The sequence below is a fragment of the Zingiber officinale genome, chromosome 8B (assembly GCF_018446385.1).
Source record: "Zingiber officinale cultivar Zhangliang chromosome 8B, Zo_v1.1, whole genome shotgun sequence".
In the NCBI taxonomy this organism is placed as follows: domain Eukaryota; kingdom Viridiplantae; phylum Streptophyta; class Magnoliopsida; order Zingiberales; family Zingiberaceae; genus Zingiber; species Zingiber officinale.
This window is the reverse complement of record NC_056001.1, coordinates 20,257,835-20,269,208: the sequence shown is the minus strand read 5'-3', so window position 1 is coordinate 20,269,208 and position 11,374 is coordinate 20,257,835. Positions and strand designations below refer to the sequence as shown.

Here is an 11,374-nt window from a genome sequence, read left to right as displayed (position 1 = left end):
TATTGCGCTATAGTTCACGTTACTTCTTCTTGTTTCTTCTTGCTTCACCGGAGACTGATTTGAGCGTCGAAGGGTCACCGTCGGGGACCCCTTCCCTGACTTGGCACTGATGCTGCTTGTATTGCAGACGGGAACGAAATCCATAGACGGTCAACAGGAGCATCACATCGTTAATATCTATCTCATCGACTTTTGGACAAGATCATTATTATTATTATTATTATTATTATTATTATTATTATTATTATTAGTAGTAGTAGTAGTAGTAGTAGTAGTAGTAGTAGTAGTACTTGTATTCCGGGCTAATAGTCCGATTTAACTATAAAATATAATTTCATCGCTATTTTTATTTTCTTGCCGGGAAGAAAAGAATAAACAAAACAAAGAACCTATACATAAGATCGGTGCCCGGAGCTATTTAATTGTTTGCTTTACCTACATTGCACCTCATGGATGTTTGGTTAATCTGCTGACACCTTGCCATTATGCCCGGGTAGCCCTTTTTTTACTATGTGCCGTCATGGCTTTAACTAATTGGGCCAATTGGGCCAATTGGGCCAAGGTCATTGAGTCCTGGGTTCAACAAGAATGGTGGGTGGGCTTTTTCTGGTGCGGTTCAGGAACATTCGGGAAGTAGGATGAACCATCCAACTTCCAAGTTGCGACGCCTTCATAACCCCCACCCGTCCCCCGTTGCTCCTTGCTGTGCGAATCCACCCCAGCGACTGCGAGATCGACCCCTCATCATGGCCGACGACGCCAAAGCCAAGGGCAACAAGGCCTTTGCCGAAGGTCGCTACGACGACGCCATCGCCCACTTTTCTGAGGCCATCGACCTCGCTTCCGGCAATCACGTCCTCTACTCCAACCGCTCGGCTGCGTATGCCTCCATCAAGAAATACGATGCTGCGCTCTCAGACGCCCGTAAGACTGTCGATCTCAAACCAGACTGGGCCAAGGGCTATGGCCGACTCGGCGCCGCATATCTTGGGCTCGGAGACGCCGAACAAGCAGTCGCCGCGTACGAGAAGGGTCTGGAGCTTGATCCTGCAAGTGAGGCCCTGAAGTCTGGCCTTGCTGATGCCCGCGCCGCCTCGGCTAGGGCCAGGGGCTCGCCGCCACAAGGGGCATCGCCATTCGGTAAGATATTTCAGGGTCCTGAGATTTGGACGAAACTGACAGCGGATCCGACAACCAGGGGTTACCTCCAGCAACCAGATTTTCTCAGGATGATCCAGGATATCCAGAAGAACCCTAACAATCTCAACATGTATCTCTCTGATCCGAGGATGATGCAAGTGATTGGGGTTCTTCTCAATGTGAAGATGAGGGGCCCCATGGATGAGATGGCAACTGAGTCTCCCGAGCCTGAACAAGCGAAATCTCGTCCTGAACCAGCAAAGGAGGCATCAGAACCTGAGCCACAGCCGGAGCCCATGGAGGTACCGGAGGAGGAGAAGGAAGTCAAGCAAAGAAAGGCGGAGGCCCAGAAGGAGAAAGAAGCAGGGAATGCTGCTTACAAGAAAAAGGACTTTGAAACGGCGATTCAGCATTATACCCAATCTATGGAGCTTGATGACAGTGACATTTCCTACATCACTAACAGAGCTGCAGTCTATTTGGAGATGGGAAAGGTACCTCTAACACCGTATTAACTTAATTGGTTATCAACTATTTCTTAGTCAAAATAGTGGTCCTTATCTTAAATTGAATTTACATCATATGCTAGTAATCAAAAGTTTTTCTTCTGCTGCAAGTTGAGCAAAGAGTTGATAGATGAAAATGCATGAATTTAAAGTGGTCAAATCAGAGGGAATATCGACAGTTGACTTAAAATTGTCTAGTTAGAACAGAGGTCTTTTTTAAGCTGTTACATATTCACTAAAGATATTCATACAATGTAGCCTGGTGAATTCAAAATATGTCATATAGAACTATGGAAGGTCAATCAACAATCACGTAAGCTATTGTGTTTCCATGCTTGATAACTTGCCCATAGTGTAAATAGGCTAGTTTATTCTCGGTGCTTAATTCATTGGCAAAACGTGGGTATAACTTCAAAATTAAGGTATATGGGATAAGAATCCACAACCTTATTAAATGTTGTACCATCCTTTGTTGTTTCTAGAATGCCTTTGCTATTTAATGATGTTCCTATTAGTAAATAGTCATATTGGATAACATCAGCATCATGTTAAATTGGCTTTATTGTGCATGAGATTGATAGCATGGTCACGATAATCACTATCGTCACTTTCATTATCATCAATAAAAAAAACCTTCAGGTTTGCAAGTTGTTCGGAAATATCGTAATGAAAGGAACGTAGAAGTCTGTCGCTAGGTATTTGACCAAATAGGATCTTCCAGTTCCTATAGAACCAACCTATCACTAAAATACCCCTAGAAGGGTATAGGGCTAAACAGAGCGAGAAGGGTTTTCCATGAGATGGGAAAGGAAAACTGTTAGCCCCACACGGGGTTTGTGAATAAGTGATTATCTGATAATGAGCAAGGTATATCCATCTTTCTGCTAAACAAGATCTATTGAACTCATAATTCATTAGATACTTTTTATGAATGTCAACTAAGTATCGTAAGTAAATTGATCCCGATTGTTCAATCATTTGATAACCAAAGTCATTCTGCTTTTGAAACCTAGTTTCATAAACTAGGTCATTTTTTATATCATAGCTTGATGAGTGTCCATGGATTTAGTTTGTAGACTCTAAATGTGGAATACAAAGTCTATTATTTAATGAGTTTCGATATCATTCTTATAGTTAAAATGAAAAGTAGGAAGCTCAACTTCAAAGTTTAAAAATTAGCTCATAAGCAAATCAACTTATGAGTTTAGGTCAAAGTTCTAGAGTTTCTTATTTCAAATAGCAATGGTAAGTCTTTGACATCAATTATATTTGTAAGTCGTTTACTATCAACCCATTACAAAGCATCAAAATTCTAAAAGATTTTTGAAAACAATTAATTAAATTACTATGCACATAACGTTCTTATCTTCCTCAACAATTGCATCCTCATCACTATGCTCAATTTTCATTTCTAGATCATTGGATGGAAGTTTTATTAATTCCAATATCTTCATTAACCTCAAATCTTTTACCTTCCAGTCTATTTCTCTTATACTTCATCTTTTTGTTGAAGTTACTTTGAAGGCAGGAATGGATTTTATGGAAAAGGAGGAAATTAAATGCTCTCTTCTATGGTTAACTCAAGCGAATTGTGAATGGATGGAAGTCCATAAATAATTTAATAAAAGGATTTGGGTCATTTTTACTTCAGTATGAACTAATGACTTAAATTCTTCCTATGGAAATATCTATAGGCTCCTTTTCTGTCTCAAGTTGACAGAGTAATCAACAAATGGGGACACCAGCATGTGGGAAGAAAAGAAACAAAGAAAAGGAGCCAAAAGAAGTAAAGAGACATCATTGTCCTTGCGCAGCAGTTGAACTCGCTGGACTCCTATTCCTGAGCTTCTCTACTAGTATCACGATCTAAAGGTCAAAGTTGTCTAAGAGCTCCATACCTCATCTGAGTTTGTATGGCTAGTGCATAGCAGGGGAACTCATTGGACTCCCATTCCTAAACTTCTCTTGTAGTATGAACTCCTTACCTCCTTATTTACCTGAGTTTGTTAACATAGTGCATGAGCTAGAGTATATTAAAATCCTTGTCCTCAGTGCGGATAACAAACATCTTCTTGAGGCTTTACTAGCTATTGATCTACAAGAAGAGATTGCAACAGAGATTCTGAGTGTCGAAGGCTTGTTTTAAAGGCATTGTGGTGTAGGTTGCTTAAGTGTGATTGGTGGTGGTTGGGAGGAAATGGAGGGCACTAACTTGAAGCGAGGAGTTTGTGGTGGAGATTTGAATGGAGACACGAGTAATTTGGTACTTCCTCCCCTTCCCACATCTGTTCCTTTTCCTTTCCCATTACAAAGTCATAAACTTTGTGCCTTCCAATCCTACCTCTCCCTTCTCTCCTTTAATTGACTTCCTCTCCCTCCCACTTCTTTTGTCTAAAGTAATCGCAGCCTGCCTTAGGTTTTGTTTACTTCCATAATAGAAATGGTTTGGGCATATAGGGTTCAAGGTTATTAAACTTTCCTTGGGAAAATCAGTTTTTCCCCAAACATGTTTGCCTATAATTGTGCAAAACAAAAGGAATGAAGTGGCGAAAAAAAAAAGTCAAGAAAACCTTGACAAGCTTGTAGATCTAGGTGAGTTGGAGTGTTGGATAACTTGGTTGAGGTCAGACACAGGCAATGGTTAAGGTCTAAACAAAGGTGATGGTGAGTTTGATTGAGGTTGAGGCAGAGGTAGTGGCAAGTTTGGCTTGGAATCAAGGCATAGGGTACATTCAGCTTAATTGAGGTTGGGGCAAAGGCTATGGTAAATATTGGGGCCAAGAGGCTTGGGTTGTAGCACTGAATGGGGAAGAGGCGAGGGTAATTTTGTTACCAAAAAGGGAAGAGCTAAAGGGAACTTTCCTCTTGATCTCTTTCTCTTTCTCTTTCCCTTACCCAAGGAAAAACAGGGAAGAGCATACAACATGTTCATCATAGTGTATGTTTCCAAAATATTTTCTATAGGCATTTGGTGTTTGGAACTGAGATATTCCTTCAAACAAACAGGGATGGAGAAGTAGCTAGTTGACGAAAGCAAGTCGATGACAGGTGGTGAGAAGAAGACAACAGTCCTGAATCTCCTGATAGAACTTGTAAGATGAAAGATTGGGTGAAAAGTGTCATCAGAGAACAGGTTGAGCAGAAGCCAAGTGAAGAAGACTGTGATTGTGGCTGTTGAACAACTAGAACACTGAAAAGAAATGATGAATGTATTTGAAAGAAATGAAACATGAGTTGACTCATGCTCTGTGCATGAGCCAACCTGAGTTTGCCCAGATGTTTGGTAGTCTACTTGAATTCACTCCGGTTTGCACGTCCACAACCGTTTCTACTTGGTACACAAGTATCTGGTCATGAGTAGGTACAAGTCTGAATCATTCTCATGGTTGACAACATTGATAACAAGTTAAGAATCCATGTATTTTGCTCGCATAGACAAAATAGTGAGTGGAAGCTTTTCTCAATGAAAAAGAAGAGTGTTGCACCGAAGTTATGGATTATGTAATGAAAAGGAATGGTTTGAATGTTTTTCTTCAAGTAGTCAAGATAGGACTTCTAGTGTTTGATTGTTGCTCGTGTTAATTTTATGCTCCTCCTAGAATAATGCAAGATGATCTTGGTGCTTGCTTTACAGCTTTTAATTACTGAAGCTTGCTAATGGATTTATTTTTTCTGTGGACAAGTAGATCTTGTTTTGAATGTTTTAAGTATTGAGGTTGGTTATTTTGTACATAGCAGAGTTGCTTCAATTTGCAGCTTCTGTTGCTTCAATTAACCATGCTTCTTATTGGAAATTCCTTAGTATCTTATATTCTTATTGAGCATTTAAAATAACAATCTGACTGTGAATGTAACAAGTCTAATTGTTTTTAGTTATCCTTGCAAATAGATGCTACTGAATCTGAGAACCATTGGTGTTCCTTTTCTTATTAATGAGGGGTTATTTCTTTCTTGCTTGCTAAGTAGTACCTTTCTAATAAATAGTTATTTGTTTTTTTTCCTTGCTATTTAGATAGACTTCTTAATGCCTTTATCTTCTCTTTCTGGACATTGTTAATAGTCAACAAATAATCATCTTATCTTCTGTTTGAACTGATGAGCAATAATAAATATCATGTGTGCAATACTTGGACATATATGGCAATAGTGTTGTCCACACAGCTTTCGTATTTTTTTGTCTTCAATAAAGGCTTGAGTTTATGCAATTTTTTGTCTTATAATTACTTCAATAGCCTGTTATATCAAATTGCTGGCTTAATATTCAATAGACTTCAACATTTGTCTGTTTTCTGCAGTATGAAGAATGCATACAAGACTGTGATAAAGCTGTTGAGCGAGGAAGGGAACTCCATTCTGACTTCAAAATGATTGCTAGAGCATTGACTAGGAAGGGAACTGCACTCACAAAACTTGCCAAAACCTCCAAAGACTATGAACCTGCTATCGAAACTTTCCAGAAAGCTCTAACTGAACACCGTAACCCTGACACTTTGAGAAAACTAAATGATGCTGAAAGGATGAAGAAAGAATTAGAACAGCAAGAATACTTTGATCCCAAATTAGCAGATGAAGAACGTGAGAAAGGTACCGTTGTGTTGTGTTTTTGATCCTTATCCTTTGTCCATTTCTTTTGTGCAGCAATTATCTGTTTCTTTTGAATAATTTTGATTGACTTTTATACTATTTTGCATTAAAGTGGCTTTTTATTCGTCCAAATAACAATGTGTTTTGATATTTTTGCTGTTCAGGCAATGAGCTTTTCAAGCTGCAAAAGTATCCAGAGGCAGTGAAACACTATACTGAAGCTCTTAGGAGGAACCCAAAGGACCAAAGGGTACTTTTCCTACCTAGCTTGCTTCTTAAGAGATGGGTTTAGGAAATTCTGTCTTGTGCAATCAAAAATGTCCACTTGCTAATAGTAATTCTAACTCCTACTTAGCTTTTTTCATAGAATTTTGACATTTGATTACTCGTGCTTTTAAAGGTTTACAGCAATAGGGCAGCGTGTTACATAAAGTTGGGTGCTTTGCCTGAAGGTCTTAAAGATACTGAGAAGTGCATTGAGCTGGATCCATCATTTTCTAAAGGATACACAAGGAAAGGAGCAATCCAATTCCTTATGAAAGAGTATGACAAAGCCTTAGAGACCTATCAGGAGGGCTTGAAACATGACCCAAACAATCAGGAGTTGATGGATGGCGTCAGGAGGTAGGGAGCTTCAGTCACTATAAAGTTCTTCGGCTGTGCTATTTTTGTTCTTGATACTAGCAAAGTTTTTTACTTCAGCTATGCTTTTTTATGTTCTGCTTGACACTAGCAATAATATTCATTATTTTGTTTCAGGTGCGTTGAACAGATCAATAAGACCAACAGGGGGGAAATTAGTCCAGAGGAATTGAAAGAGAGACAGGTTAGTAGGTCACCTATTGTCGTAAATGTTTCACTTTTGTATATGTTATTTACTCGAATCTGTTTCCAGGCAAAGGCTATGCAGGACCCAGAAATACAAAGCATTCTAACAGATCCTGTTATGCGACAGGTACCTTTTAGTTCCAGCATTTAATTCATGGGAAAATCCATTTGTATTTTCGTTCCACGTGGAATTATTAAATTATTGTCTGCCTTTTAGGTCTTGATTGACTTACAGGAGAATCCAAAGGCAGCACAGGATCACCTTAAGAACCCTCAGGTTATGCACAAGATACAGAAGCTTGTGAGCGCAGGAATCGTCCAGATGAAGTAGAAGTGAAGTTTCGGGAAACTATCTTTTCTGGCTTCTACAGGATGTGAAAGCTCTTGATGAGCTTCTCAGCAGTGAACATAATATGTAACAATGTACTTTTTGGTCCCATTCGAGTTATTATTTTCTGCTACTCTGGTTTGAATGATCTTTTAGGGGAAAGCGTGCTAGGTGTTAAATTTAAAAATGGAGTATAATATCATGCTTATTAAGATTGAATACTTGAATGGTTCAATAGCATCTAAATGCATTTGGCTCAAGTTTGTTTGGCAAAGCTGAGGTGTTGGATTGGCATTAATTCTATGTGTGCATTTGATCTGACCCATTCGATCAGTTAACGAATAAAAGCTTATAAAAAATTGACAATGTAAGATGAGTTGTACATAAATTCCTTGACCTAAGATATTTTCGGCTATTCGAAGAGGGTCAACTTTGATTCACATGTTGAGATCCATCAAAAGAATTTCTAGTGAGGGTCAAAATTATCAAGGACGCTATAGATTGAACTTAAATCTAAGTTAACCTTAATTACAAAATGAACCTAAATCTAAGTTAACCTTAATTACATCTTAATTAATCAATTCAAAATTAAGTTAATAAACCTTAACGAATAAATTGAATTAAAATCCTAATTCAAAAGTAAATCAAAATAATTAAGAAATTCAAATTAAACTCAATAATTTATTTAACTTAAAATCCTTAATTAAAAATACTTAATTTAATAAACCTCAAATTTAAAACCTGATTAATTAACTTAAACTTAATTTGATTAACTTAAACTTAAAATCTTACATAACTAACACTTAATTATTAATCTTAATTAAATTGAATTATTAATCTAGCCTAAATTAATCCAATTTAAAACTCAATCAATAATTTAATAATTAATTTAATAGTAATTAATCCAAAATTAATTAATCAAAACTTAATCTAATCTAATCTAATTAATTCAACTTAAATATTTATTAACTCAAAATTCACTTCAATTTCAACTAATCTCAAGTTTAAAACCTAATTATTAAGTTAATCTTAAAATTAAACTTAAACTTAATAATTAATAACATTAATTAACAACTCTAAGTTAACCAAATAAAACTTAATGTTAATAAACCCAAATCCAATTATTAACTTAAAACTTAATTAATTCGGAAATTAATTTAATCTAACTTATACTTAAAATCTTAATCCAAAATCAATTAATCTTACCTTAGACTTTAATCAATTTAAAATTAACAAACCTAATCCAACAAAAGCAGGTGCCCCTATCCCTTATAGGTTCCTCGCTCCACGAAACTAAAAGTAAGGACGGAGCTAGGATATTAGTTTAGTGTAGGCATAGTCACTCACGCTACTCGACAAGGCAGCAACATGACAATCTCACGAGTGGCTGCTGCCCCACCCAGCAACGATGTGGCTGCATAAGATAGTGGTAGGAGTGCATCTAACCGTTGTACGACCGATATCACAAGCTTAACCCATAGTGTTTGAGTAAGCACCAAGCTTGAGGCTATCTATGGCAGTTTCTAACTTGTCTTCTAGTTTTAGAAACTTTTTGGTTTCATTTTGTAATGTGAGCGATGGAGCTACAGTTTTAGCCTTTTAAAAATAAAAAATAAAAAATTGTCTTTCCATTTTTCACAACATGTAATGCTATATTTTGTAGTTCAGAGTGGACAGTTTGTAATGTGAGCTATGGAGCTGAAGTTTTAACTTTTTTTTTTATTCTTCTTTGGCTTTCCCTTTACAACATGTAATGTTGTGTTTTATGGTCCAGTGTGGGCTCCTACACTAGGTTCACATTGGCTTCATCCTTGACTACATATGTCTGGACTCAATTCAAACACCCCACATCGTCTAAAAAAATTAATTAAATACATAAATTAAAAGAAAATAATAAATATTTTTTTCTTCTTCCTTAAATTTTTCTTTAATAATTTTTTCCTATAAATTTCTCCTTTTAAACGGTTTTTAAATATATATTTTTTAAATTAAAAAATTAAAATTTGAAAGTTCTTCTTTAAAATATTTTTGAATTTTCAGTTTCCTAAAAGTATTTCTTTAAAATATTTTTGAAAAAAATAATTTTCTAAAATTCTCTCTTAAAAACACTTTTTCAAAAATTTCTTATTTTCTAAAAATTCGTTCTTACAATTTTTTTTTGAAAAATTCTCCTCTCTTATTGTTTTTTTAAGAAACTCCTCTTTACTTAAAATTTTTCCCTCCTTGCAATTTGTTTTTAAACAAAAGTTTTTGAAAATTAGTTTTTTAACAAATATTTTAATAATATAAGTTTTCCTTAATACCCAAAGTTTGATATTTGACAAAGGGGAGAAAAAATAAAAGTTAAGCAAAAATATCCTTCACCTCTATATCCTATGCACATATTTAGGGGAGGTTAAATTAAGAGAAGAGAAAGAAAAATACTTTAAGTGTCTTTTACTCATGAACTATATTCTGTCTCTACGCTTCTTCTCACTATACCTTCTTCATTGTTATGCTATATTTTGGTGCTATATTTTCACTTAATTTTAATCATATTGCCAAATAATAATATAAAAGAGGAGATTGTTAGTACAAAAAGTATCATACGATCGAACATAAATTTTGACGTGGGTAAAATGTTAAAGGTTAAGTCATTTTGAGGTTTGATGTGCTTCTCAAACTTGCAAGAAAGTCCTAGTTGAGTCTATGAAAGGAAGTCCTGGTTAAAGGGACTGAGTAGAAAATCTTGATAGATCGAGGGCGTCGAACATAAAGACCCGAGTTTAAGGACATCAGGTAGGAAATCTATATGGGTCGAGAATCGGAGGTCTAGAGGAAAGTCCTAAGGGTCAAGATCAAACTAAACAAAAGTCCAAACAGGTCGGGTGAACAAATCTTTAGCACTAGATAAACTCTCCCGAGTGGAGTTGTAGGATGCACTCTCAAAAAGAGAGTAATATATATTAGTCCAACCTAAGGTTTCATGGGAGACCTGAAGTTGAGACTAAACAACTTGAAAAATTATTGATTATACTTATACTTGCTTGTGCTAACACTGTGATGTAGGGATTGAAAATTAAAAGATAATCGAAATCGGAGACTCCAGGCGCACGGAGAGATTTCAGGTGGCTGGAGGTCAGGGTGCCCCGACTGGGTCTCAGTGCCCTCATGGCTCAAAATCTAGCTTCACTTCTAGAGGAGTTAGCATGCTTTGATTGGGCAGTGCACATCACCAACCAAGGGCCTGGGAGGGATCCAAGTGCCCAAGAAGGGATAAAGACGATGCGGAAGAGGATGGATCAAGCTTCGATCCGGTGACACCACATCAATAGTCCAGGCGCTTAGAAAGAATCTAGACACCCGAAGATGGCTAACTCACCAACGGAGGTGGATCGGATAAGTCAAGTTGGAGGCGCCCGGAGTCCGCTATAAAAAAGGTCTTGACCAAAGCCTCAGGACACACATAACACAATAATCCAAGTGCTCTTTTATGCTTTCCAGACTCCAAAACGTTGTGCTCAAGCTTCAACAATGCAACAACGTCGCGATGCCGCTACGAGCTCAAACGAGCATTGCATTTGGTAACGCTTCGTTAGTTGCATCCTTTTGTTTGTGTAATCGATTTATTTTCATGCTAAATTGTTCTGAGGGTCAGTAAGACTGTTACTAACATCCCATCATTGTAAAAGAAATGAACCTCTTTTTAGAAGAAGATTAATAGTGATTATCTATTGAAAGTGGTCAAAGTGACTACGATCGTTGGAGTAGTAGCCACCAGACTACAAACCAAGTAAAATCAGTATGTCTCTTACTTTTCTGTCTATTCTTTTCCGTTGCAAGACTCTTTCTTGAAATGTTTTTTGAATGTGTACGAAGCACGATATTCAATCCCCCTTTTATCACACACTCATGTGGTAAAAGATGAATACGCTCGCCCTTTTATCACACACTCGATCCTATAGAATGTTGTAATTAATGTATTACAGGATTTGAATTAATTTCAAAG

At 36.8% G+C, this 11,374-nt stretch overlaps 1 protein-coding gene across 1 annotated transcript; it reads left to right on the top strand.

Moving 5' to 3' along the window:
- The first annotated feature begins 678 nt into the window (after positions 1 to 678).
- On the top strand, positions 679 to 7,660 carry LOC122015095 (hsp70-Hsp90 organizing protein-like). The gene is made up of 7 exons (XM_042571777.1): positions 679 to 1,634; positions 5,942 to 6,230; positions 6,395 to 6,480; positions 6,631 to 6,854; positions 6,990 to 7,056; positions 7,126 to 7,185; positions 7,276 to 7,660. The coding sequence occupies exons 1-7, from the start codon at positions 747 to 749 to the stop codon at positions 7,387 to 7,389; spliced, it is 1,728 nt and encodes a 575-aa protein (XP_042427711.1). The 5' UTR covers positions 679 to 746; the 3' UTR covers positions 7,390 to 7,660.
- Positions 7,661 to 11,374: the final 3,714 nt, after the last annotated feature.

Coding starts and splice junctions, on each gene's coding strand:
- LOC122015095 (XM_042571777.1), top strand. CDS start 747: ATGGCCGACGACGCCAAAGCCAAGGGCAACAAGGCCTTTGCCGAAGGT. Junction 1,635..5,941: donor TCTATTTGGAGATGGGAAAG/GTACCTCTAACA, acceptor TGTTTTCTGCAG/TATGAAGAATGCATACAAGA. Junction 7,057..7,125: donor AGGAATTGAAAGAGAGACAG/GTTAGTAGGTCA, acceptor ATCTGTTTCCAG/GCAAAGGCTATGCAGGACCC.